We start from the raw sequence: 20,787 nt of genomic DNA, 5'->3' as shown, positions 1-20,787 counted from the left end.
TCTAATCTGAGCCCTTATGTCCCCACCACTTCTCAACACAAAGTGACGCCCTTGCTATCAAGCTACCATATCAATGTCATTAGTATAAATACATACAGTGTCGGTACTTCACCATATTGATGCCGGCTTTTGATGCAGCCACACTTCATCAAGAAAAGTAACAGTTCTTAGTTTGGCTTCAATTGTTGTATTTACTTTAAGTGTATGGCTTTTTATAGCTTTATAGTGTTTTAAACATAGCCTGTGTGATTTTAAAGTAATGGTTTGAAATTTTGGAAGATATGTATGATTTAAGGCCCATTTATACTCCTGCGTAGGGTCTACGTGCGTAGTCTACGGCGTAGCTCCCATGTATAGCGTAGTAACCATGCATTTATACTTGCGTAGGTGTGTCCGTCATTCTGTAATTACACCCCCAAACGCTAGTGGGCAGTAGCGCTACAGCGTCCACTGTATTGAGTTTTGAACGTGTTAGCAAACAGTTTCTTGTAGGGCTCAGTGACACACTTTAAAGTCTGACTGTGTGTTTTGTAGGAAGTGGACTTGTTTAGAAGCTCTTATAAAGAGAACTATAGCTCAGTCAGTCAGTCGTTTTGAATTCTACTTCTTCAGAAGACTAAAGGATCATCCTGTGAGCTGTGTGTGTGTGTCAGGATGAACAGAAAGGCAGAGCAGACGTTAGAGTCGGACTGGTCTACTCTTTGATGACCACAGTGGAAGATGCAGTAACATGAGGCTAAATACACAGCACAACCCCAGCTCAGTCACCATGCAATAGGTGTGAATATCATCTGAATATCACTGGAATATGTTGTCAGTTTGGGTTCAGGGGGCAGACACTGTCTCCACGTTTAAGATTAGGTTTAAGACTTTCCTCTTTGATAAAGCTTATTGTTAGTGCTGGCCCAGGTGAGTCCTGAACCATCCCTTAGTTATGCTGCTATAGGCCTAGACTGCCAGGGATTTCCCATGATCCACTGAGCTCCTTTCTTTTCTTTCTCTCCCTCTGTATGCAACCTCATCCCATTAATGCATGTTACTAACTTGACTTCTTCCCTTTCCGTAGTCATGTGATTTCTTGTCCTTCTCCTCTCTCCTCCTATCACTTTCTGCAGGTGTTTCTGGCTCTGGACCTGTGGAGTTAGATCTGTGGTTGCGAGTCACCTGCTGCCCCGTGTTCCTGCTCGATACCCTCTGCTACAATAATTGTTACAAGTGCTATTCTTATTATTATTATCTTTAACACTTTGATTATTATCCTGAACACCACTATAAATATCTGTACCATTATTCATTCAGTCTGTACCTACATCACCTTTACTGCCTGTACCTCTGTGTGTATATTATATATATATAAGGCTGCCTCCCTCCCCTCTCTCTCTCCCTCCCTCCCCTCTCTTTCTCTCTCTCTCTCTCTGTCTCACCCCCAACCGGTCGAGGCAGATGGCCGCCCACCCTGAGCCATGGGTCTGCTCGAGGTTTCTGCCTCTTAAAAGGAGGTTTTTCCTTGCCTCTGTCGCCTAGTGCTTGCTCTTGGTGGGAACTGTTGGGTTTCTGTAAATATCATCACAGAGTATGGTCTAGACCTGCTCTCTTATGAAAAGTGCTCTGAGATAACTGATGTTATTTGGTGCTATATAATATATATATATATATATATATATATATATATATATATAAAAACTGAATTGAATTGAATCATGGTGTAATTTATGATGATGATGAATCCCTTGTTTATTTCAGTTCATCAAATGTCTAGAACTGGCAGTCACTAACAATGTGCTGATATTGTTTGAATGTAACTTTATTTATATAGTGCAAAAAACAATGCTGACAAGTTGTTTCAATAAAGACTAGGTCTGTAAGTACTGGTTTTCCTTGGTTTCGTTTTATTATTCACTTTTACTAAAGATATACAGTGTGTGTACACACACACACACACACACACACACACACATATATAGATACTTTTGGCTGAAATTATTACAATTTCTTACGAGGAGTGCAAGTTTGTTATATTAATTAGTAAGCAATCCCAATTAATGTAAATGGAAAAGCAAAAATATAAATCAAAGTAATGAAATTAAGAATGAAATATATCTGATGGTTAATATAAAATAAATCTGTGCAAATAAGCATAATACTGTTGTTTTCAGTCAGCTGTTAATTGACAAACAGGAGCTTTTGGATCCAAATGGTGATTACAGATGTGCTTGCTGTTTATTTCTTATTGGCTATTTGATTGCAGTAGATATCCTCTGTTATAGCAAAGTTTTGGTACACAGACTGGTCTTCACCGGCATCATCATAGTGGTCACAGGTGCTCTGTGGTTTGGAGGTCCCCTTCTTTGAGCATGCTACAACATCTTGATTTTCATAAATCTAATAAAGAGTCAAAAACATAAACAGATCAGAGTGTGGCATTACACAGAGAATTCATGTTGTTATGCATATCTTTTGAAATCCACATGAGTAATAATAAAAAAAAAACATTGCATTCTGCCACACTAGCAACAGAACTTAAAAAACGCCTGATAATCAGTTGGTAGGATCATTTCATTTGCTCAGTACTTTGGTCCAGAGCAAGACATCTTTCCATTAACAGGTCATAGTGCTGTGATTTGGTTTGAAAGTCTTACTGGCCAAAGAAAATGATTACTAACAATTTTGGTGACTCCTGACCTTTCATCTGGCACCACTGTCAGATAACAAGAGTAAGAGTCTACACTCTGTGAGTTTATATTTAGTGCTTTGAGTTAAATGCTAACATTAGTATGCTAACATGCTCATAATTCAATTCAATTAAATTTTATTTATATAGCGCCAAATCACAACAACAGTTATCTCACAGCACTTTTCATAAAAGAGCAGGTCTAGACCGTACTCTATGATGCTATTTACAGAAGCCCAACAGTTCCCACCAAGAGCAAGCACTAGGCGACAGAGGCAAGGAAAAACCTCCTTTTAAGAGGCAGAAACCTCGAGCAGAACCATGGCTCAGGGTGGGCGGCCATCTGCCTCGACCGGGTTTGGGGGTGAAGGAGAGAGAGAGAGAGAGAGAGAGAGAGAGACAGAGAGAGAGGAACAGAGAGAAAAAGAGAGGGATGGGAGGAGAGAGAGGGGAGGGAGGCAGCCTACCCAATATACACACACAGCGGTACAGACAGTAAAGGTGATGTTACTATAGACTAAATGAATAAATAAAAAATGGTATAGATATTTATAGTAGTGTTAATGATAATAATCGTAATGTTAATGATTATAATAACAATAACAACAATAGGACTAGTAACAATAGTTGTTGTAGCAGAGGGTGTTTAGCAGGAACACGGGGGCAGCAGGTGACTCGCAGCCACAGATCCAGACTCCACAGCTCCAGAGCCAGAAACACCTGCAGGAAGGTGATAGGAGTGGGGAGAAGGACAAGAAAGCACAAGACTACCAGAAAGGGGAGAAGTTGTGTTAGTAACATGCAATAATGGGATGAGGTTGCATACAGAGGGAGAGAAAGTAGAGGAGAGAGGAGCTCAGTGGATCATGGGAAATTCCCCGGCAGTCTAGGCCTATTTCTCTCTTTAAGATAAGATGGTGCCTGACCATTAAGAGCTTTGTAGGTAAGAAGAATGATTTTAAATTCTATTCTGGATTTTACTGGAAGCCAATGCAGAGAAGCTAAAACAGGAGAAATGTGATCTCTTTTCCTGGTTCCTGTCAGAACATGTGCTGCAGCATTCTGGATCAGCTGAAGAGTCTTAACGGACTTTTTCGAGCAGCCTGATAATAAGGAATTGCAATAATCCAGCCTAGAAGTAACAAATGCATGGACTAGTTTTTCTGCATCATTTTTAGACAGGATGTTCCTGATATTCGCAATATTACGTAGGTGAAAAAAGGCGGTCCTTGAAATTTGCTTAATGTGAGACTTAAACGACATGTCCTGATCAAAGATAACTCCAAGATTCCTCACGTTGGTGCTGGAGGCCAGGGCGATGCCATCAAGGGAAACTATATCTTTAGATAATGCGTCACGGAGGTGCTTAGGCCCCAGAGCAATAACTTCAGTTTTATCTGAGTTTAACATTAGAAATTTACAGGTCATCCAGGTTTTAACATCCTGAAGGCACATTTGAAGTTTAGCTAACTGATGAGTTTCATCTGGCTTGATCGATAGATATAACTGAGTATCATTTCCTGATAATATTGCCTAAAGGAAGCATATATAAAGTAAAGAGGATTGGTCTGAGGACAGATCCTTGTGGAACTCCATGACTAACTTTGGCGTGCATGGAGGACTCATCGTTAACATGTACAAACTGAAATTGATCTGATAAATAGGACTTAAACCAGCTTAGAGCTGTTCCTTTAATGCCAATGAAATGTTCCAGTCTCTGCAATAGGATCTGATGGTCAATGGTATCAAATGCAGCACTAAGATCTAATAAAACCAGTACAGAGACAAGTCCTTTGTCTGATGCAATAAGGAGGTCATTAGTAATTTTCACCAGTGCTGTCTCTGTGCTATGATGAACTCTAAATCCTGAATGAAAATCCTCAAATAAACTATTGCTCTGTAGAAAGTCACACAGCTTTTTAGCAACTGCTTTCTCCAGGACCTTAGAGAGAAATGGAAGGTTAGATATAAGTCTATAGTTGGCTAAAACATTAATTACAGCTACTTTAAAGTACTGTGGTACATAGCCTGTTGATAGAGATAGATTGATCATATCTAGTAAAGAAGTGCTGACTAAGGGTAAAACATCTTTAAGCAACCTAGTTGGGATGGGGTCTAAGAGGCAGGTTGATGGTTTAGATGAAGAAATTATTGAAGTTAGTTGGTAAAGATTGAGGGAAGCAAAACAGTCTAAACATGTATCTGGTTCCACAGCTGTTTCTAAGGTTCCTGAGTTAAGAGATAAGTCGGTGCCAGTTGAGGGCAGGTCTTGGTGAATTTTGTTTCTAATAGTTGGGGAATTTTATCATTAAAGAAGCTCATGAAATCGTAACTACTGAGAGCTATGGGAATACTTGGCTCAATAGAGCTGTGACTCTGTCAGCGTGGCTACAGTGCTGAAAAGAAACCTGGGGTTGTTCCTATTTTCCTCTATTAATGACGAGTAGTACGCTGCTCTGGCATTACGGAGGGCCTTCCTATAAGTTTTAAGACTATCTTGCCAAATTAAATGAGAATTTTCCAGTTTGGTGGAACGCTAATTCCTCTCAAGTTTCCGCAATCTTTGCTTTAATTTGCGAGTTTCAGTATTATACCATGGAGCTAACTGTCTTTGTTTTATTATTTTCTTTTTTAGAGGGGCTACAGAGTCAAGTGTCATTTGCAGCGAGCCTGCAGCACTATCAACAAGATGATTGATTTGGGAGGGACTGAAATTAGTATAGGAGTCCTCCGTTACTTTGTGACTTGATAATGAATTTAGAGCTGATGGAATCGCATCCTTAAATTTAGCTATAGCACTATCAGACAGACATCTTGTATAAAAGTTTTTGCCCAATGGCGTGTAGTTCAGCAATACAAACTCAAAAGTTATCAAAACAGTGGTCAGATAAAGAGGGATTCTGTGGGAACACTATTAAATGTTCAATTTCAATACCGTATACCAGAACAAGGTCGAGGGTGTGGTTAAAACAGTGAGTCAGTTCATGAACACTCTGAGAGAAGCCAATTGAATCTAACAGAGAGATAAACGCAGTACTGAAGCTGTGATTTTCAACGTCCACATGAATATTAAAATCCCTTACAATAATAACTTTGTCTGTTTTAAGGACTAAAGTTGACAAAAACTCTGCAAATTCAGATAAGAATTCAGAGTACGGACCAGGTGCTCGGTACACTATAACAAAAATAATTGGTTGCAGTGATTTCCAACTTGGGTGTGAAAGACTAAGACTAATTTTGTTTAGATTTAGAGATGATTAGTAGGCTAGAGTTGAAGATAGCTGCAACTCCACCTCCTCGGCCTGTGCCTAGAGGAATGTGAGTATTAATATGACTAGGGTGGTGGACTGGGTGGATTCATTTAGGCTAACATATTCTCCATCACCCAGCCAGGTTTCAGTAAGACAAACTATAGGATTGTCATTAAGTAACTCCTGAATTAGAAGGGCAGAGAAGTGTGTTAGACTGTGACTCTGCCTCCTGGTCTCAACTCTGGGTTGTCATGGATTTGGTCCACTAATAAATAATGACATACTAATATGTGGATGTTTAGCAAGTACAATGTTGGCAAAGTACTACATTGACAGTCAGTTCAGCGTCTTAGCAAGCTAACATTAGCCAACCAAGCACAAATTACAGCATAGGCTGATGGGATCGTTATTAGTTCTGCAGGTCACACAGGTGTATCTCAAAAAATTTAGGAAAAACATTTTTTGAGATGCACCTGCACTCTTGAAAATGATAGGGAGAAAACTAGTAGGATGTTGGTGATGATTCATATTTCATATTAAGACTTTAATTTGGATTTGAAACCCGATGATGATGATGAATGGCCAGACAAACAATTAGACTTTTCTTCGTAATTTTTTGAGATGCACCTGCAAACTTTTGAGCTGATGATGGCGCTAGATGAAAGGACAGGGAATCACCAAAGTGGTCAGGATTCATCACCTTGACACCGTGAATGTCTGTACAAAATGTTATGGCAATCCATCTAATAATTGTTCAGAGACTACAGTCTGGACTGATGTGGTGGACTGACTTACCCAACACGTTACAGACTAACATTGTCATCCATAGAGTCATGCAACGCAGTCTGCAAGGCTTACTATTTTTTCAATGAAAAATCAGCATGATTTGTCTTTATCTTTCCTCTAGATATTCATGGCAACCAGAATAAGAATTTTGGTTTTTGGTGACCTATTGATCTTTTCTCCAATGCCATCATTGGGCCAAAATATCCAGTTGAGCCCAAAATATTTCACAATTGAATAATATTATATAGTAATATTATCCTCATATTCTTTCATCACAGTCATGCTCCTAAGAGGATGGACCCCTTTAGTTTTCGGTCCTGAGGTTTTCTCAATCACCCCCACGAGCCAATTATGTCAGAGTTCACAAGACAATCTACAGACTGCAGAGAAATTTGCTAAGCACATTTATGGTTCACTGGATTTGATTGATGTTCCGTTAATGACACCCAAAAAACAAACTTTACATATCCAGCCTCACAAATAGTAAGATCATCAGACAGTCCCACACGTTTGTAATGTGGACTGTATTAAACATTGCAGTCTCGTGTTTCTACTAGCAAAGCTTTGGAGTTCAGTATTCTTACATCTGTACTGATCACTTCCTCTCTGTCTGCTGACTTGGTTTGGTTTCTGTTCATGTTGACTCCAGCTCCTGGAAACACACAGCATAAGGAATAGTTACACAATTTGGCTGTGTGCATAATAATACATGTGTAATACATGTGTGTTATCCTGTGAGTATGTGTGCATGTCTCTGTGCATGCATTTGACTGTAAGTAAAACATACCTTGCCCTTTGTAACTTTTGTATTTATAACATATAACTATGACCAGCAGAAATATCAGTATGATCAGTACAGCGGGCACAACAAAAACCAAAGGGTAAAAGAGCGCTGCATCTATAAAGGAGAAACAGAACAGAGTATAAATATACACTTCCTGAGAACACCCATCACCCACACACACACCCAATATCTCTTAACACAATCTCAAAGATAAAACAGCAGACGTAACACCAAATATTAGAGCCGTGTATTGGAGCCATTTATGGTCAGTGTGTTTTAACATGACTGTTGGTTCACCTCATGTGCACACACGTACCCTTGAAATGTTTGCCAGAGATATTTGTTGATTGTGATCCAACAGGTTCCACCACAGTGCTGTTGGAGATCACAGTGCTGGTAGAGATCACAGTGCTGGTCTGCCGTGGAAAGACTGTCAGAGAAAAGGTTTGTTAGTACACTTGGCATATAGTCATATTGTTTGCTAGCAAAGCTCTGGGGACAGCAGTGTTTGTCGGTCCGTTGGATGGTCCACCAACATGGTCACACCAATCACTCATATCTCTACTGGACAACTACTGGATGGCTTGACATGAAATCTGTCAATTTTGCAGTCCCCAGAGGATTTATTTTGGTGACCCTCTAGCATGGGCGTAAATTTCATCCGACAGTAGGACAATATACATAAAATTTCACAAGAGCAATTTTTGAAGGGGACACAAATAATACAGGCAAAATTGTACACAAGTCTTACTTACTTGTGCGTCAAATCGAGGGGCGTAGCCTCTGCATAGCCCCCTACCCTACGCCGTCACCTACGGCGTAGCCTGACGTGCACCTCCTCAAAAATGTAACTACACGTTCAGGCAACGCGGACCGTAAGCTCTGTGATTGGTCGGCTGGGTAGCCTCGCAATGCCTCAGAGCCGACAGGAAGTGTCCGAGCTTTGAAGTAACGCCAAAACGGCGTCTGTAACACGGTGGATCAATATATTTGACCATCACAACCCGAGCAAAATGACTCGTTTCACTATCAGAATTTGATCTATTCGGTCGATAAGATTTGAAAAGGCTACACCAGCCGCACGTTTACAATTTTACCCCATTCACGTTAGCGGAGCTCTAAACCGGAAGTTAGCCTGCACGGACGGCAAAAGTCGACACAGTGGACGCTGTAGCGCTACTGCTGACTAGCGTTTAGGGGTGTAATTGCAGATTGACGGACACACGGACGCACAAGTATAAATGCCTGGCTACGTGCGTAGCCTACGTTCGTAGCTATGTATAAAACAGCCCAGCCAGCCCATTTAACATTACTGGACCTTCACAAATACTTAAGGATTCGAACTCATTTTCTCCCACCGGACTCCTGTGAGAAGGAAAGCAGGCAGTGGACCAAACCACTGTGCGGCAAGGGAAGGGGGACTGAAAATGTTTTAAAAATTAAAATGCACTTTAATTGCCCTGTTTACATTTGTATTGTTTAACTACTTACACAGTTATTTTAAGTATATATCATTATATTATTTGATGGTTTTTAAGGGGGGGACACCCCTCAGATAGGGGGGAGACCTTTCTGCCTATGCCCTCTAACACCACCAGCAGTGTCCAGTCCTTTGTTTTACAGCAGGGATCAAATCTGGGTATAATTTACAGCTATGTTCACTTTTACTGTCATATTCTGAGCTGATTTCTCCATCTGTTGCTCTTTAAATAATCTTACCTACTGACAGTTGAATCTTGGTGTAGTTTCCAGGACTCCACTGTGAGTCTGAGCCACACCAGTATGTCGCAGCATCTCCTGCTTTCAGCTCTGTGATTATGACCAAGAAAGAGCTGGAAGAAACATCTTCTTGCAGTGAGAACCTGCTTTGATGAGTCACCACGTTGACACAGCTGTTACGGTGGTCTCCCTTACAGAGGAACTTCCTGTTATTCCGATGTTGTGGGGGATAAGGACACTGCATAGTTAGTGGACGTCCCACAGTGCCGCTCATTTTCTTTGTCTGCACACAGCACCACTCTGAAACAGAAGGACTTTTGAGCTGACCTGCCAACATTATTTATGCAGCACTTAACAAAAACAAAGAGTTACAAAATGTTTTACATGGTTGAATACACATTACAAATATTTCAAAGCAGATGCAAATTAAATCAAGTAGCCTAAAATTACATAAGGTTAAAGGAAATAAGATTTTTGTGTGGTAACAGTGATACAGATAAAATAGACATGTAAAACAGATAGAAATGGAAGGAAGCACTAATGTCAATAAAAAGCTGTTTTGTAAAAGTATGTCTCTTGAGAAGTGATTTAAAAGATGTCACTGATCCTTCCTCAGATTCACAGGCAGGGTGTTCCAGAGCTGATGGGCTCTAACTGCAAAAGTCCAGTCACCTTTAGTCTTCAGCCGGGACTTCGGAACAGCTAACAGGGCCCTGCCCAATACCGAAGTAGCAATACAGCAATGTAGCTGGAAGAATAACCATTAAAAGTTTTAAAAGTGATCAATAAAATCTTTGTAGAAAATCCTCCTTCCTGCCCAGTTCCAGGAGGGCGGGACTTAAGTTAAGTAAGTTCTGTATATCTGTTATAGTTATTGTTTCCTTGTTCAACAGCTAATGAGTGCTTTAATTTGATTATGACCCATTAGAGTAACTTCTGTCTACTGATTGTTTTCATTTTCAATCATCTGTCAGTCATATTGGAGTAAGAAACTTTAAAGGACAATAAACTGTGGAATGGCTCTCATCTCTGGTCCTCATATTTTGACTGGTGTGCCAATACAGAAGCTCTAGACATTATCCAGCTTCCACAAACGCAAGTTTCTACATGGTCCTTTGAGCCGGAGTGCTTAGGCATTGGGTATGGATCAGGGAGAACAGCTTGATGAAGAGGGACCCAGGCGGGGAGCACGGCAGAGATGTGCCCTCATATCTCCAGGATTATGAGCATTATCAAGCCTCTCACCATCCACAATCAGGCGTAGAGCATCTACATGGGGCTGAGTCCAGTTATGAAGGGCAGCCTTGCCCAACCACGACACATGCCAAAATTGAGCAAATCAGACACATGGTCATGCAACTTCTTAGTAGACAGGATGCATTAGAGAGGCAGCAAGGTTCATATAAGTCTTATACCTCAAGTGATTGTGGTGATGATTCTGAAGACTGAAGTTAGTAGGCCCATCCAAATGCAGTGCACGCACACTCAAATACATGCACACAGTGCATGCCAATTGCCAATCCACAAACATAACGATTACAAGCCCAACCACCCAGAAAAGGCATGCTCTACTGGAACCTTAGTGCCCCCTCCTCAGCAAGCTCTGCCTCCTCTCCAGGCGCCCCTAGCACTTTATCCACCCCATGTGTCTCCAGCACCCTCTCAATCCCAGTGGGCCTTGGCAAATGTTGGAGGTGTACAGGATCACATATGGCAACAAACTGTAATCTGAAAAAGCCATGTTCCGTTTGCAGTGGGAAGCACCTGGGCATTCTCTACCATGTAAACCAAAGAGACAGACTCCAAGGTCCTATATTTAAATCCCCAGCTCTCCCAAAGTTCTCTTAAAGGTGGTCAAAGTGATCCTGCGGAATAGACACCATACCCTAGAGACCTATGCCATTTTGGATGATGGCTCTCAGCGTACAATGCTCCTGCCAGCAGCATGTAAACAGCTAGGGCTTGAAGGTCCACAGAACACCTTGTAGTTCGTCCAATCAGGCAAGAAACCTAAGCCTTAAATGGAGCTTCAGTTAGTTTTGAGATTTCACCCTCCCTAAATCCACAAATTATTCTCCATTGAAGATGCCTTCACCTCAGGCAAGCTATCGCTTGTTGACCAGAGTTACCCAGTGGATAAGCTCCAGAAACGCTATCGCCGCAAGTTTCTACATTCTTAATTCTAACACTAACAAGTAACCAGTGAAGGGAGGCTAAAACAGGACTGATGTGATCTTGTCTTTGTGTTTAAGTCGAGCGGCTGTGTTTTGTACTAGCTGACGATGTGAGATACTTTTTTTGCTTAGCCTTGAATACAGTGAATTACAGTAATCCAACCTAGATGAAATAAAAGCATGGATGATCTGCTTGAGGTCAGGCCAAGAGAGAAAGAACCTGATTTTTGAAATGTTTCTTCACTGGTAAAAACAAGACCAAACAACATTTGTAATATATTTTTCAAAAGAAATGTCATGGTCAAACTTTACACCCAGGTTTCTGGCTGCAGGTTTAACTTTACTTGGTGATTTCAAATTTCTTACATTTTAGAGAGTAATCTTTTTACTCCATTATATTTATTTCACAGCTATAGTTACTACTTACTTTTCAGATCAATATTATATATTTAAAACATTTGATCCTATTTATAAAATAAGTATAAAATAGCACTGTTGTAGATTAGACTACCAAAAGATAGCTTCACATTGACAACTTTAAAGTGCTGCCTATGTGTACGTCAATAAATCAGTATTAATGTTCCAACAATGTATGAAAATATAACTCTATAAATGGGAACAGTTTTGAACGCAGTAATAGAGTATTTTTGCATTGTTGTATTGCTACTTTTCTTAAGTGAAAGCTCTCAGTACTTCTTCCAACACTGGTTACAGACTACACAATGCCAATACACACACACACACACACGCAGTCTTGTGTTCCCGTCACTGACATAATGTATTCCCTAACCCTATACCCTAAACAACCTAACCAACAGAGGGAGAGTTGTCAAAAGTCTGGTGGGGGGGGGGAATAAATTGCACATACGTGCAAAATTTAATTCACCGGCGTAACCAGCTTTTGCGTTGTGACAAATGGTAACAGCGTACTTTGATGTCAAAACGTGTCCCTGATACGCAAAATGCAGACAGGCTGACAGGTCTGTAATCAGCCAGTATTCAGGTCAGATAAGAAAATGTGATTTCCTTCAAATGTTGACTTTATTTTGAGAAATAAAGAAAATAGTTTTCTGACTGATTTGCATATTGTGAAAAGTAATGGTTCACTTTAAGATGATGTTCAACTGATCTCTCACCTTTGACTTCTAGTTCAGCAGCAGAGAAAACATCCAGGCCGGTGTTTCTATGGATACCACAAAGGTACAATCCAGAATCCCTTCGGGTCAAACCAGTAATGGTCACTGTGAATTTCCTCAAAGTCTTTTCATCATCGAGTCTGAACCGTCCGTTTCTATTGTTGTCAGAGGTGATTACTGCCTGCTGCTGACATGCGGAGGGTTGGTTCTCTCTGCAGATGTACTTGAGGTTGTTCTGGTACTCTGGCTCATATGGACAACTAATAGACACTGAAGATGTTTCATAACTTTGGACTTTGGTGGATTGGTCACAGCACCTGTCTGTCAGAAAAATGAACAACATCACAGACTGTTGGGCACAGATATAACAATTCAGATTCTTTACTAAAGTAAAATAATCAATATCACAATGTTAACATGTTAAAATATACAGTGTTGTATTCCTTTTAGATCATTGTTACGATTTAATGTTCTATTGCCTCATACAAAAAATTCACTATGTGGACAACCCAAAGCAATTCAACAACAAGGTCTTGATAAGTGTAATGAAATAATTAATTGACAATGGAGAGATTCAGCACTCTGATTAATTTATTTACCTACCTTGTCTTACTTCCAGCTGTACTTCAGTATAGATATCCTTTCCATTCTTGGTCACCCCACACCAGTACTTTCCAGCATCCATAAAACTCAGATCAGAGATGGTTGCTGTGAAGACCCGTTTTACATCGACATCATTGATAGAGTATTTGTTCTTCTTTCTTTCTGTCGTTGTAATGAGAACATCATCGTAACTACAGTCATTCCTGCACAAGTACTTCTCATAAGATTCATAACCCTCTGGATAGGGACAAGGAACATGAACTTCTTTGCCTTCATATCCAAACACATGGATCTCCTCTGCGGCACTCCTTACACAGCTCAGAGCAACTGCAAAGAGAAGACAACTTGAAATGTAAATAAATAAATAATTTGGATATGGGCTTTAATTTTTGATTTATGCAGGTTCTTCATCAGTTTGTCACTAAACAAATACAGTATGTACATTTGAATATGTTTTGATGTCTACGAAATAATTTTTTATCTAATGTAGAAAAAATGCTGTGCTACAGCTGTATAATGAAAATACCAAAAGCAATATCAGAACATAGTATTCTGCAATATTGTGCATATTTGCATAAAAACAGTTATTTACTAATTTCAAGAAACTTACTGCACAGGGCGAATAACTGATTTTGAAGGCTCCACATCTTCATTCTATTCCAAAGAAACAGAGACTGTGTCTAATATTGAACAGTTACACCCACAATATGTGTCAGCATGTCATGCAGATGTTCAACCCTCTTACTTCCGTATTTAGATAACTAGTATTTTATCAACCAAACCAAAAAAAAAAAAAATTACATCACAAAACAGGAACAGATTCAGTTCCTGTTTTGTGAAAACTTTGTAAAAACTGACTTCAGTTCAATTCATATAACTGTATTTGTCCCTGAGAGGCAATTGCATTGTAGTACATGTAACAAGTAACAATACTGGGGAACAAATTTTTTTTTTTTAATACGTACAGAACACACATAACATACAGTGCAGCATTGCTAATTTAGAGTTATTGTATGACATAGGCCTACTGTGCTAAAACAGCCTATACACATTATGATAATAATATAATACTTTGCTCTAAATCTGTAAAAGAGGAAAATATGTGATTTGTAATGTAAGTGAAAGTTCAAACTGTTCATTTTAGTATATAGTTGGTAGATTTGCTACAGAAGTTTAATCATCAAGTGTTCACATTGTCACCACAAAGGGGCACTCTTTCCAACCATATACCTTAATATACAAGGTACATTGTACATTAATGCAACTGGACAGTAAATTAAGTTTATACCCATATTTTTATACTCATACCACCAAATGATGTCAGCCGGTACCGATTTGTTTTCAAACTGAAATCTTAGAAACAGCTCTAAGACCTGATATACTGTATATTTAGACTGCTTTTCTCCTATCAATCTTCACTTGAACCAACTTCAATGATTTTTTCACCTAAGGCATCAACCTGTCACTTACACACCATCACAACTACGCTGCTTAAAGTTTTGCTTGAAGTTTTACCCTTGTTTAAGTCGAATTTATCAGATCGATTTCAGTTTGTATATGTTAACGATAATCCTCTATGAGACCCCAAAGTTAGTCACAGAGTTCCACAAGGTTCTGTGCTTGGACCAATCCTATTTACCTTATTTATGCTTCCTTTAGGCAATATTATCAGGAAGCACACCATACACTTTCATTGTTAGTTCAGTTATCCAGTGCTTAAAGTGGGTCGGCACCACATTTCACTCTTTTTCTTGGGCAATCTGTATACTCCCTCCTGTCCTCTCCATATCAGGTTCTCTGGGCCATTCATACGGCCCTAAATAAACTGCATTACCCAGGGGGCGGCTCACATGTTCCCATTCTCACCAGCCTGCTAATCTCTGTCGGTGAAGATCCTGTAGTAGGGGAGACCGGGTGTGGTTGTAACATGTAACATTCCACCAATTAGAGATAAGATAGGAATTAGACGATCATTTCAGTATTTACCTATTTCCTCTCCGATCAGGCATGGTGGTTATCAAGTCTGGAAACAGACACAGTCAGAATTTATAGAGAAAAAAATTATTTTGAGCTAAGAAAGTAATTTTTTTGACCAAGACTATATTTTGTTTAGTATCTATACTATTGCAGATAAAATTATTTGATTTATTATTTTTTTAATCTAAACTTTATTTAATCAGGTGAGTCTCATTGAGATTAAAATCTTTTTTGCAAGAGAGACCTAGCCAAGACGCAGCATAATAATAATAATAATATTAATAATCTTTATTTGTAGAGCACTTTACAAAAACAAGTTACAAAGTGCTTTAACAAGTGTAAAGACAATAATACCCAAAAGACAATAATACAAAAACAATACAAGACAAAAGCAAGAAAACATTGAAAAGACTAAAATACACGTTTAAGATAAATATAAAATAAGTAAAATAGAATAAAATAAAAGGGAAATAATAAAGTCAAATAAGATAGGGAAAGGCTCTCCTATAAAAGTATGTTTTAAGAAGGGACTTAAAAGAGTTCACTGACTCAGCCGACCTGATTTCCTCGGGCAGGCTGTTCCAGAGCCTCGGGGCCCTGACAGCAAACGCTCTGTCCCTTTTAGTTTTCAGTCGAGACTCTGGAACAGACAACAGACCTCTGCCCAAGGATCTCAAGGTACGTGCTGATGTGTATGGGACTAAAAGGTCAGAAATATAACAAGGTGAGAGGCCATGAAGAGCTTTAAAAGTGATCAATAAAATTTTAAAGTCAATTCTAAAACATACTGGGAGCCAGTGTAATGAAGCTAAAATAGGAGTAATGTGGTCATATTTCTTTGTTCTGGTTAAAAGCCTGGCAGCTGAGTTCTGGACAGTCTGAAGTTGATCAGTAGATTTTTGGGTTAAACAGGTAAAAAGGCTGTTGCAATAATCCAGGTGTGATGAGATGAAGGCGTGTAAAATGGTCTTGGTGTCCTTAAAAGTTAACATAGATCGAATTTGTGTGTCATCAGCATAAATATGAAAAGAAATACCATGTTTATGGATAATATGTCCAAGGGGAAGCAGATACAAGGAAAACAAAATGGGTCCTAAGACCGACCCCTGAGGCACACCATATTTAACTGGACAGAATGAAGAGACATAGTTATTTACAGACACGCAAAACTTCCTATTTGACAGGTAGGATGAAAACCATACTAGGGCAATACCAGAGATACCCAGTGCCTCAGTCTGTCTAACATGATTTTGTGATCAATGGTGTCAAAAGCAGCGCTAAGGTCCAGGAGTACCAGGACTGAGCACATGCCATCATCAGCAGACATTAAAAGGTCATTGGTGACTTTAAGCAGGGCAGTCTCATTGCTGTATTACTTCCTGAAACCAGATTGAAACTTTTCAAATAATTTATTATTTTCCAGTACAGTGAGCAGCTATTTGGACACAATTCTTTCTAGAATCTTTGCAATAAAAGGCAGTTTTGAAATTGGCCTAAAATTATGATGGAGGGAGGGATCTAAACCAGGTTTCTTTAAAAGTGGGTTCATGCAAGCCGTTTTAAAATAATCAGGGACACAACCAGTAGATAGGGAGCTGTTAAAAACAGAGATCAAATGGGGCCCTCAGACAAGTCGATGGGATAAAACTGGTTAAAACTCTCTTGTTGCTGGTTAGGGACCTCTGAGTAAGAGGCTGCGGGAGTAATAGAGGCTCTGATTGACACCACCTTATTGGTAAAATAAGATAAAAACAATTCACAGTCATCATTACTTCCAGCTGAGGCACAAGGAGGGGTTGGGTTTACCAGCTGATCCACAGTCTTAAACAGAAACCTGGGATTGTGTTTATGTGTAGTAATGAGTTCAGAAAAATAGTGTGTTCTCGCATCCTTAACCGTGTTATTGTAGTTAATTAATAAATCCTTCAGACTGAGGTAATGGACTGGATTTTTTCCATCTGCGCTCTGCTTTCCTGCATTCCCTTTTTAGGCTGCGAATGCTGTCATTTATCCAGGGTTGCTTACTAGCTTTAGACGTAGGCCTAACCTTTAGAGGAGCAGTAATATTTAGTGATGACAAGCAGATATGATTGAAGTGATCGACCAGATTGTTGGTGTTGGAATCAGACAGGTGTTGGCTTTGGCTCTGAAAGAATGTGCAAAACTTTGAAACACTTTGTTCATTAAAGATGCGAGAACACACGGAGCTTGGTAAGGCGGCATGAGTAACAGGCGAATCGCAGCTAAAAACAATACATCTGGGGTCAGATATGGTCATGTCCACAGAGGAAATGCTGACACCCAGGGTAATAACCAAGTCCAATGTATGACCACGGTTATGTGTTTGCCCTTTGACATGTTGTTTGAAGTTAAAAGAAGTGGCCATATTTAAAAAGTCAGTAGCATTAACATTGGTGGGGTCATCAACTTGAATATTAAAATCGCCACAAAGAACAATTCTGTCATAATTTAAAACCAGAGTAGATAAAAATCCTCCAGGCGGTTTTGGGGGGCAATAAATTATAACAAACAAACAAATATGATTGCAGCCCTCCAAGTTTAAGAGTGAGAACTTCAAAGGAGTTAAATTCATCACAGCGTACTTGATGACATTTATTTCCTATACACGCTCACTAGCCCACCTCCACGACCACTGACCCTCGGTTGACTAAAACAATCATATTGAGGCGGACACAGTTCAGCTAGCTGGCTATAGTCATTCATTTGCAACCATGATTCAGTTAAAAACATAAAATCTAGATTTGCAGACAAGATAAAATCATTTAAGATAAAAGTCTTACTTGACAGTGATCTCACATTGAAGAGAGCCATTTTAAATCTGTTTGGGTGCTGGAGTTGGTGCAGTTGTCCTAAGCATAAAAGAACATAAAGAACAGTTTCCAACATATAAAAGACATCAAGTACACATACCTGTATATATATATAACACAAGCGCCTGTGTTGAATAAGGCAGAAAACAACTTTATAAACAGCAACACTGACCAATGCTCAGTAGCCACCAATCCGTGGTGGACTGGATGGCAAAGTAAGGGGTGGTTGCTGTCAGAGAAAGAGAAGGACCTGTGGGGTGGGTTAGGGTTAGGGAGCCAAAGGCAAAAGGTTATCCCATTACTGCATGTATCTCAGTTTCTTCCCTCTCCCATAGTTTTGTGCTTTCTTGTTTCTCTCCTCTTCTTCTGTCACTCTCTGCAGGTGTTTGTGGATTCGGAGCAGTAGAATCTGGATCTTTGGTTGCACGCCACCTAATGTCTCCATGATCCTGCTTGACAGCTGCTGCTACAATAATTATTATTATTTAATTGATATTTGTATTATTAACACTACCATTACTATTATTTGGCATCTCTATGTGGAACTTGCATCTCTATGTGGAACTTCTGCTAGGGTGTGTTGTCCTAATACTGACATGTCACTTTCAAAATAAAAGAGATCCAACACACATGAATATGTCTGAATTGCGATACACAAGGGAGAATGGTGATCATCTTATCCAACGAGGGTTAAAATGAAGGGCAACTGGACTTGGTTGAAGATACTGTATCTTCAACCAAGTCCAGTTGCCCTTCATTTTAACCCTCGTTGGATAACTATGACCTGGATGACTGAGAATCTTCATAGACATCTGGTGATCATCTTGATTTCTTTAAATTAAATTAGTGTAAATGGATGGATTTTTTTCTTCTAATAGTATAACTTCAGTCTACTGTGAGTATTCCAAGTTGTGTAACAACTTTTCAAAAGGTACTCAAAAAGTAAAAGTAGCCTACATGAAAAACAAAACATACTTAGTATTAACAACATGTAATCATTATTACCTCCTGGCTGAAGTTAAATGCTAATGCAAGGAACGTATTATGTATTACTAATGTATGAATATATGTATAATTTAGCATAACACTGCAAGATTATTAATACAATATAAATTTTAATAAACACTACAAGAATTACCACAATCACCAGTGATACCCTAAATATTCATATTGGCTCATATTACATTCTAGTTTTCCACTTTTTAATACATCTGAAAAGGGACAGTACAGAGTTTCACCTAACCAAGGAAGTTGTGCAACAGGTTCTGCTGGGTTACGGCAACTCCACTTGAACAAACCACACATAGAATTGCAGTAGGCTACACAGTAATATAATAGGCAACTAGAGATGGTTGTAATAATAATCACAATTTGTTCATTTCTTTATGATTATTACTATATTTGCATACAGTTGCCTGTCACAGAATAGCAATTTCACCCATCAGCCATACCATTATGACCACTCGCTAGTCATAATATACAGTAGGTCTCCCTTTTCCGCCAAAACAGCCCTGACCCGTTGATGCATGGACTCAACTGTATTCTGATGCCACACGTGCCAGCCTTTGCTCCCCACATGCATCACTGAGTCTTGGCCGTCCATGACCCTGTCACAGGTTCACCACTTTTCCTTCCTTGGACCACTTTTGATAGGTACTGACCACTGCAGACTGTTTTGGAGATGCTCTGAACCAGTCTCCTAGCCATCACAATTTGGCCATTGTCAAAGTTGCACAAAAAGTGCTTGCCCATTTTTCCTGCATCTACAAAATCAGAGAACCGGACACATCTGCCATTGCAAATAGAATATGAGCTCGGCAGATTCGTCTGGTACAAGGCTAGCGATTTAGCATTGCACTTCCATAAATTTAGCCGACTGTCAAGAGACACATTTTTCCAAAAGAAGGGTAAAAATTTAAGCAGAACAGGCAGATATATTTTCATATTTAGTTCCTAGTATGAGTCAAGCTCAATGCTAGGTCCTACATTTCCCACAATGCAACCAATACCAGTTTTCATACACCTTTTCTACTTGCTGAATACCCACGTCTCTCAATCCCTCAATTTAGAAACACAGGCTGTCTGTAAGTGTGTAGTCTCTTTTTACTCTCGACCTCCAGTAGAAACCACACATACTTACACCCTAAAATATTGTGCCACCATTTAAAACTATTGACCCAACCCTGGTTGGTGCATTATAAAATGCCAGTGGTGGTATATGTGGGTGAAAGCATGCAAGTGTATTTTCCCTGAGCTCAGCCATTCCCTCCACTCCAGCTGACCGCTCAGCTGTGCCTCTCGCATACTGCAGAACAAACTGTTTCCATATCTCACACATTAAGACCCCTGTGCAGAGGGGTAAGTGTGTCCCAAATTAGTGAGGACGCCAAGTTGAGCTGGGCTGCGGCCAGGTTGTGTTTCCAAGGGGTTTTGGGTGTTGCTATGAAGGGTTGGATTTCTGCAGTGTGGCCTGTTTGCATGTCGGCAGTGTGCAGGACGCGTGTGTTGTGGTCTTCTCAAACTACAACCCAAGACAAACACACACCCACATATAGCCCACAGTGTGTATGAGGGAGTGACTGCTATATATAGGAGACCATCTCAAGTCTTTAGGGTATATCTCAAACCTTCAAGCTATGTGTTAATGTCTCCTTCTACATCTTACTCTCCTGACTTCTCTTTATCACTTCTTCATGTGAATTTGTAAACTTTATTTGCATAAACATTTTACCTCAACAATCTGACTTCTACATCTACGGCTACAAATTGTTTTAACATAAAGTCTGTGTTAAAAACTGGGGGCATGGAGGTTGAAAGATGTTGGGTGTTGACCAGGCAAGGATGGGTCTAACAAA

At 39.6% G+C, this 20,787-nt stretch overlaps 1 protein-coding gene across 1 annotated transcript; it reads right to left on the bottom strand.

Moving 5' to 3' along the window:
• Positions 1-1,866: 1,866 nt before the first annotated feature.
• LOC119899506 (polymeric immunoglobulin receptor-like) lies at positions 1,867-13,867 on the bottom strand. The gene is made up of 8 exons (XM_038714086.1): positions 13,735-13,867; positions 13,125-13,451; positions 12,522-12,842; positions 9,212-9,511; positions 7,809-7,922; positions 7,496-7,606; positions 7,293-7,360; positions 1,867-2,382 (listed from the first exon to the last, which is right to left on the bottom strand). Exons 1-8 carry the CDS (start codon positions 13,775-13,777, stop codon positions 2,221-2,223), a joined length of 1,446 nt encoding a protein of 481 aa, XP_038570014.1. The 5' UTR covers positions 13,778-13,867; the 3' UTR covers positions 1,867-2,220.
• Positions 13,868-20,787: the final 6,920 nt, after the last annotated feature.

This window comes from Micropterus salmoides, unplaced genomic scaffold (genome assembly GCF_014851395.1).
Source record: "Micropterus salmoides isolate LMB-PRFRI ecotype aquatic unplaced genomic scaffold, ASM1485139v1 Ms_hic_scaffold_12, whole genome shotgun sequence".
In the NCBI taxonomy this organism is placed as follows: domain Eukaryota; kingdom Metazoa; phylum Chordata; class Actinopteri; order Centrarchiformes; family Centrarchidae; genus Micropterus; species Micropterus salmoides.
The sequence above is the reverse complement of the archived record's forward strand: the minus strand, read 5'-3'. Positions and strand labels throughout refer to the sequence as shown.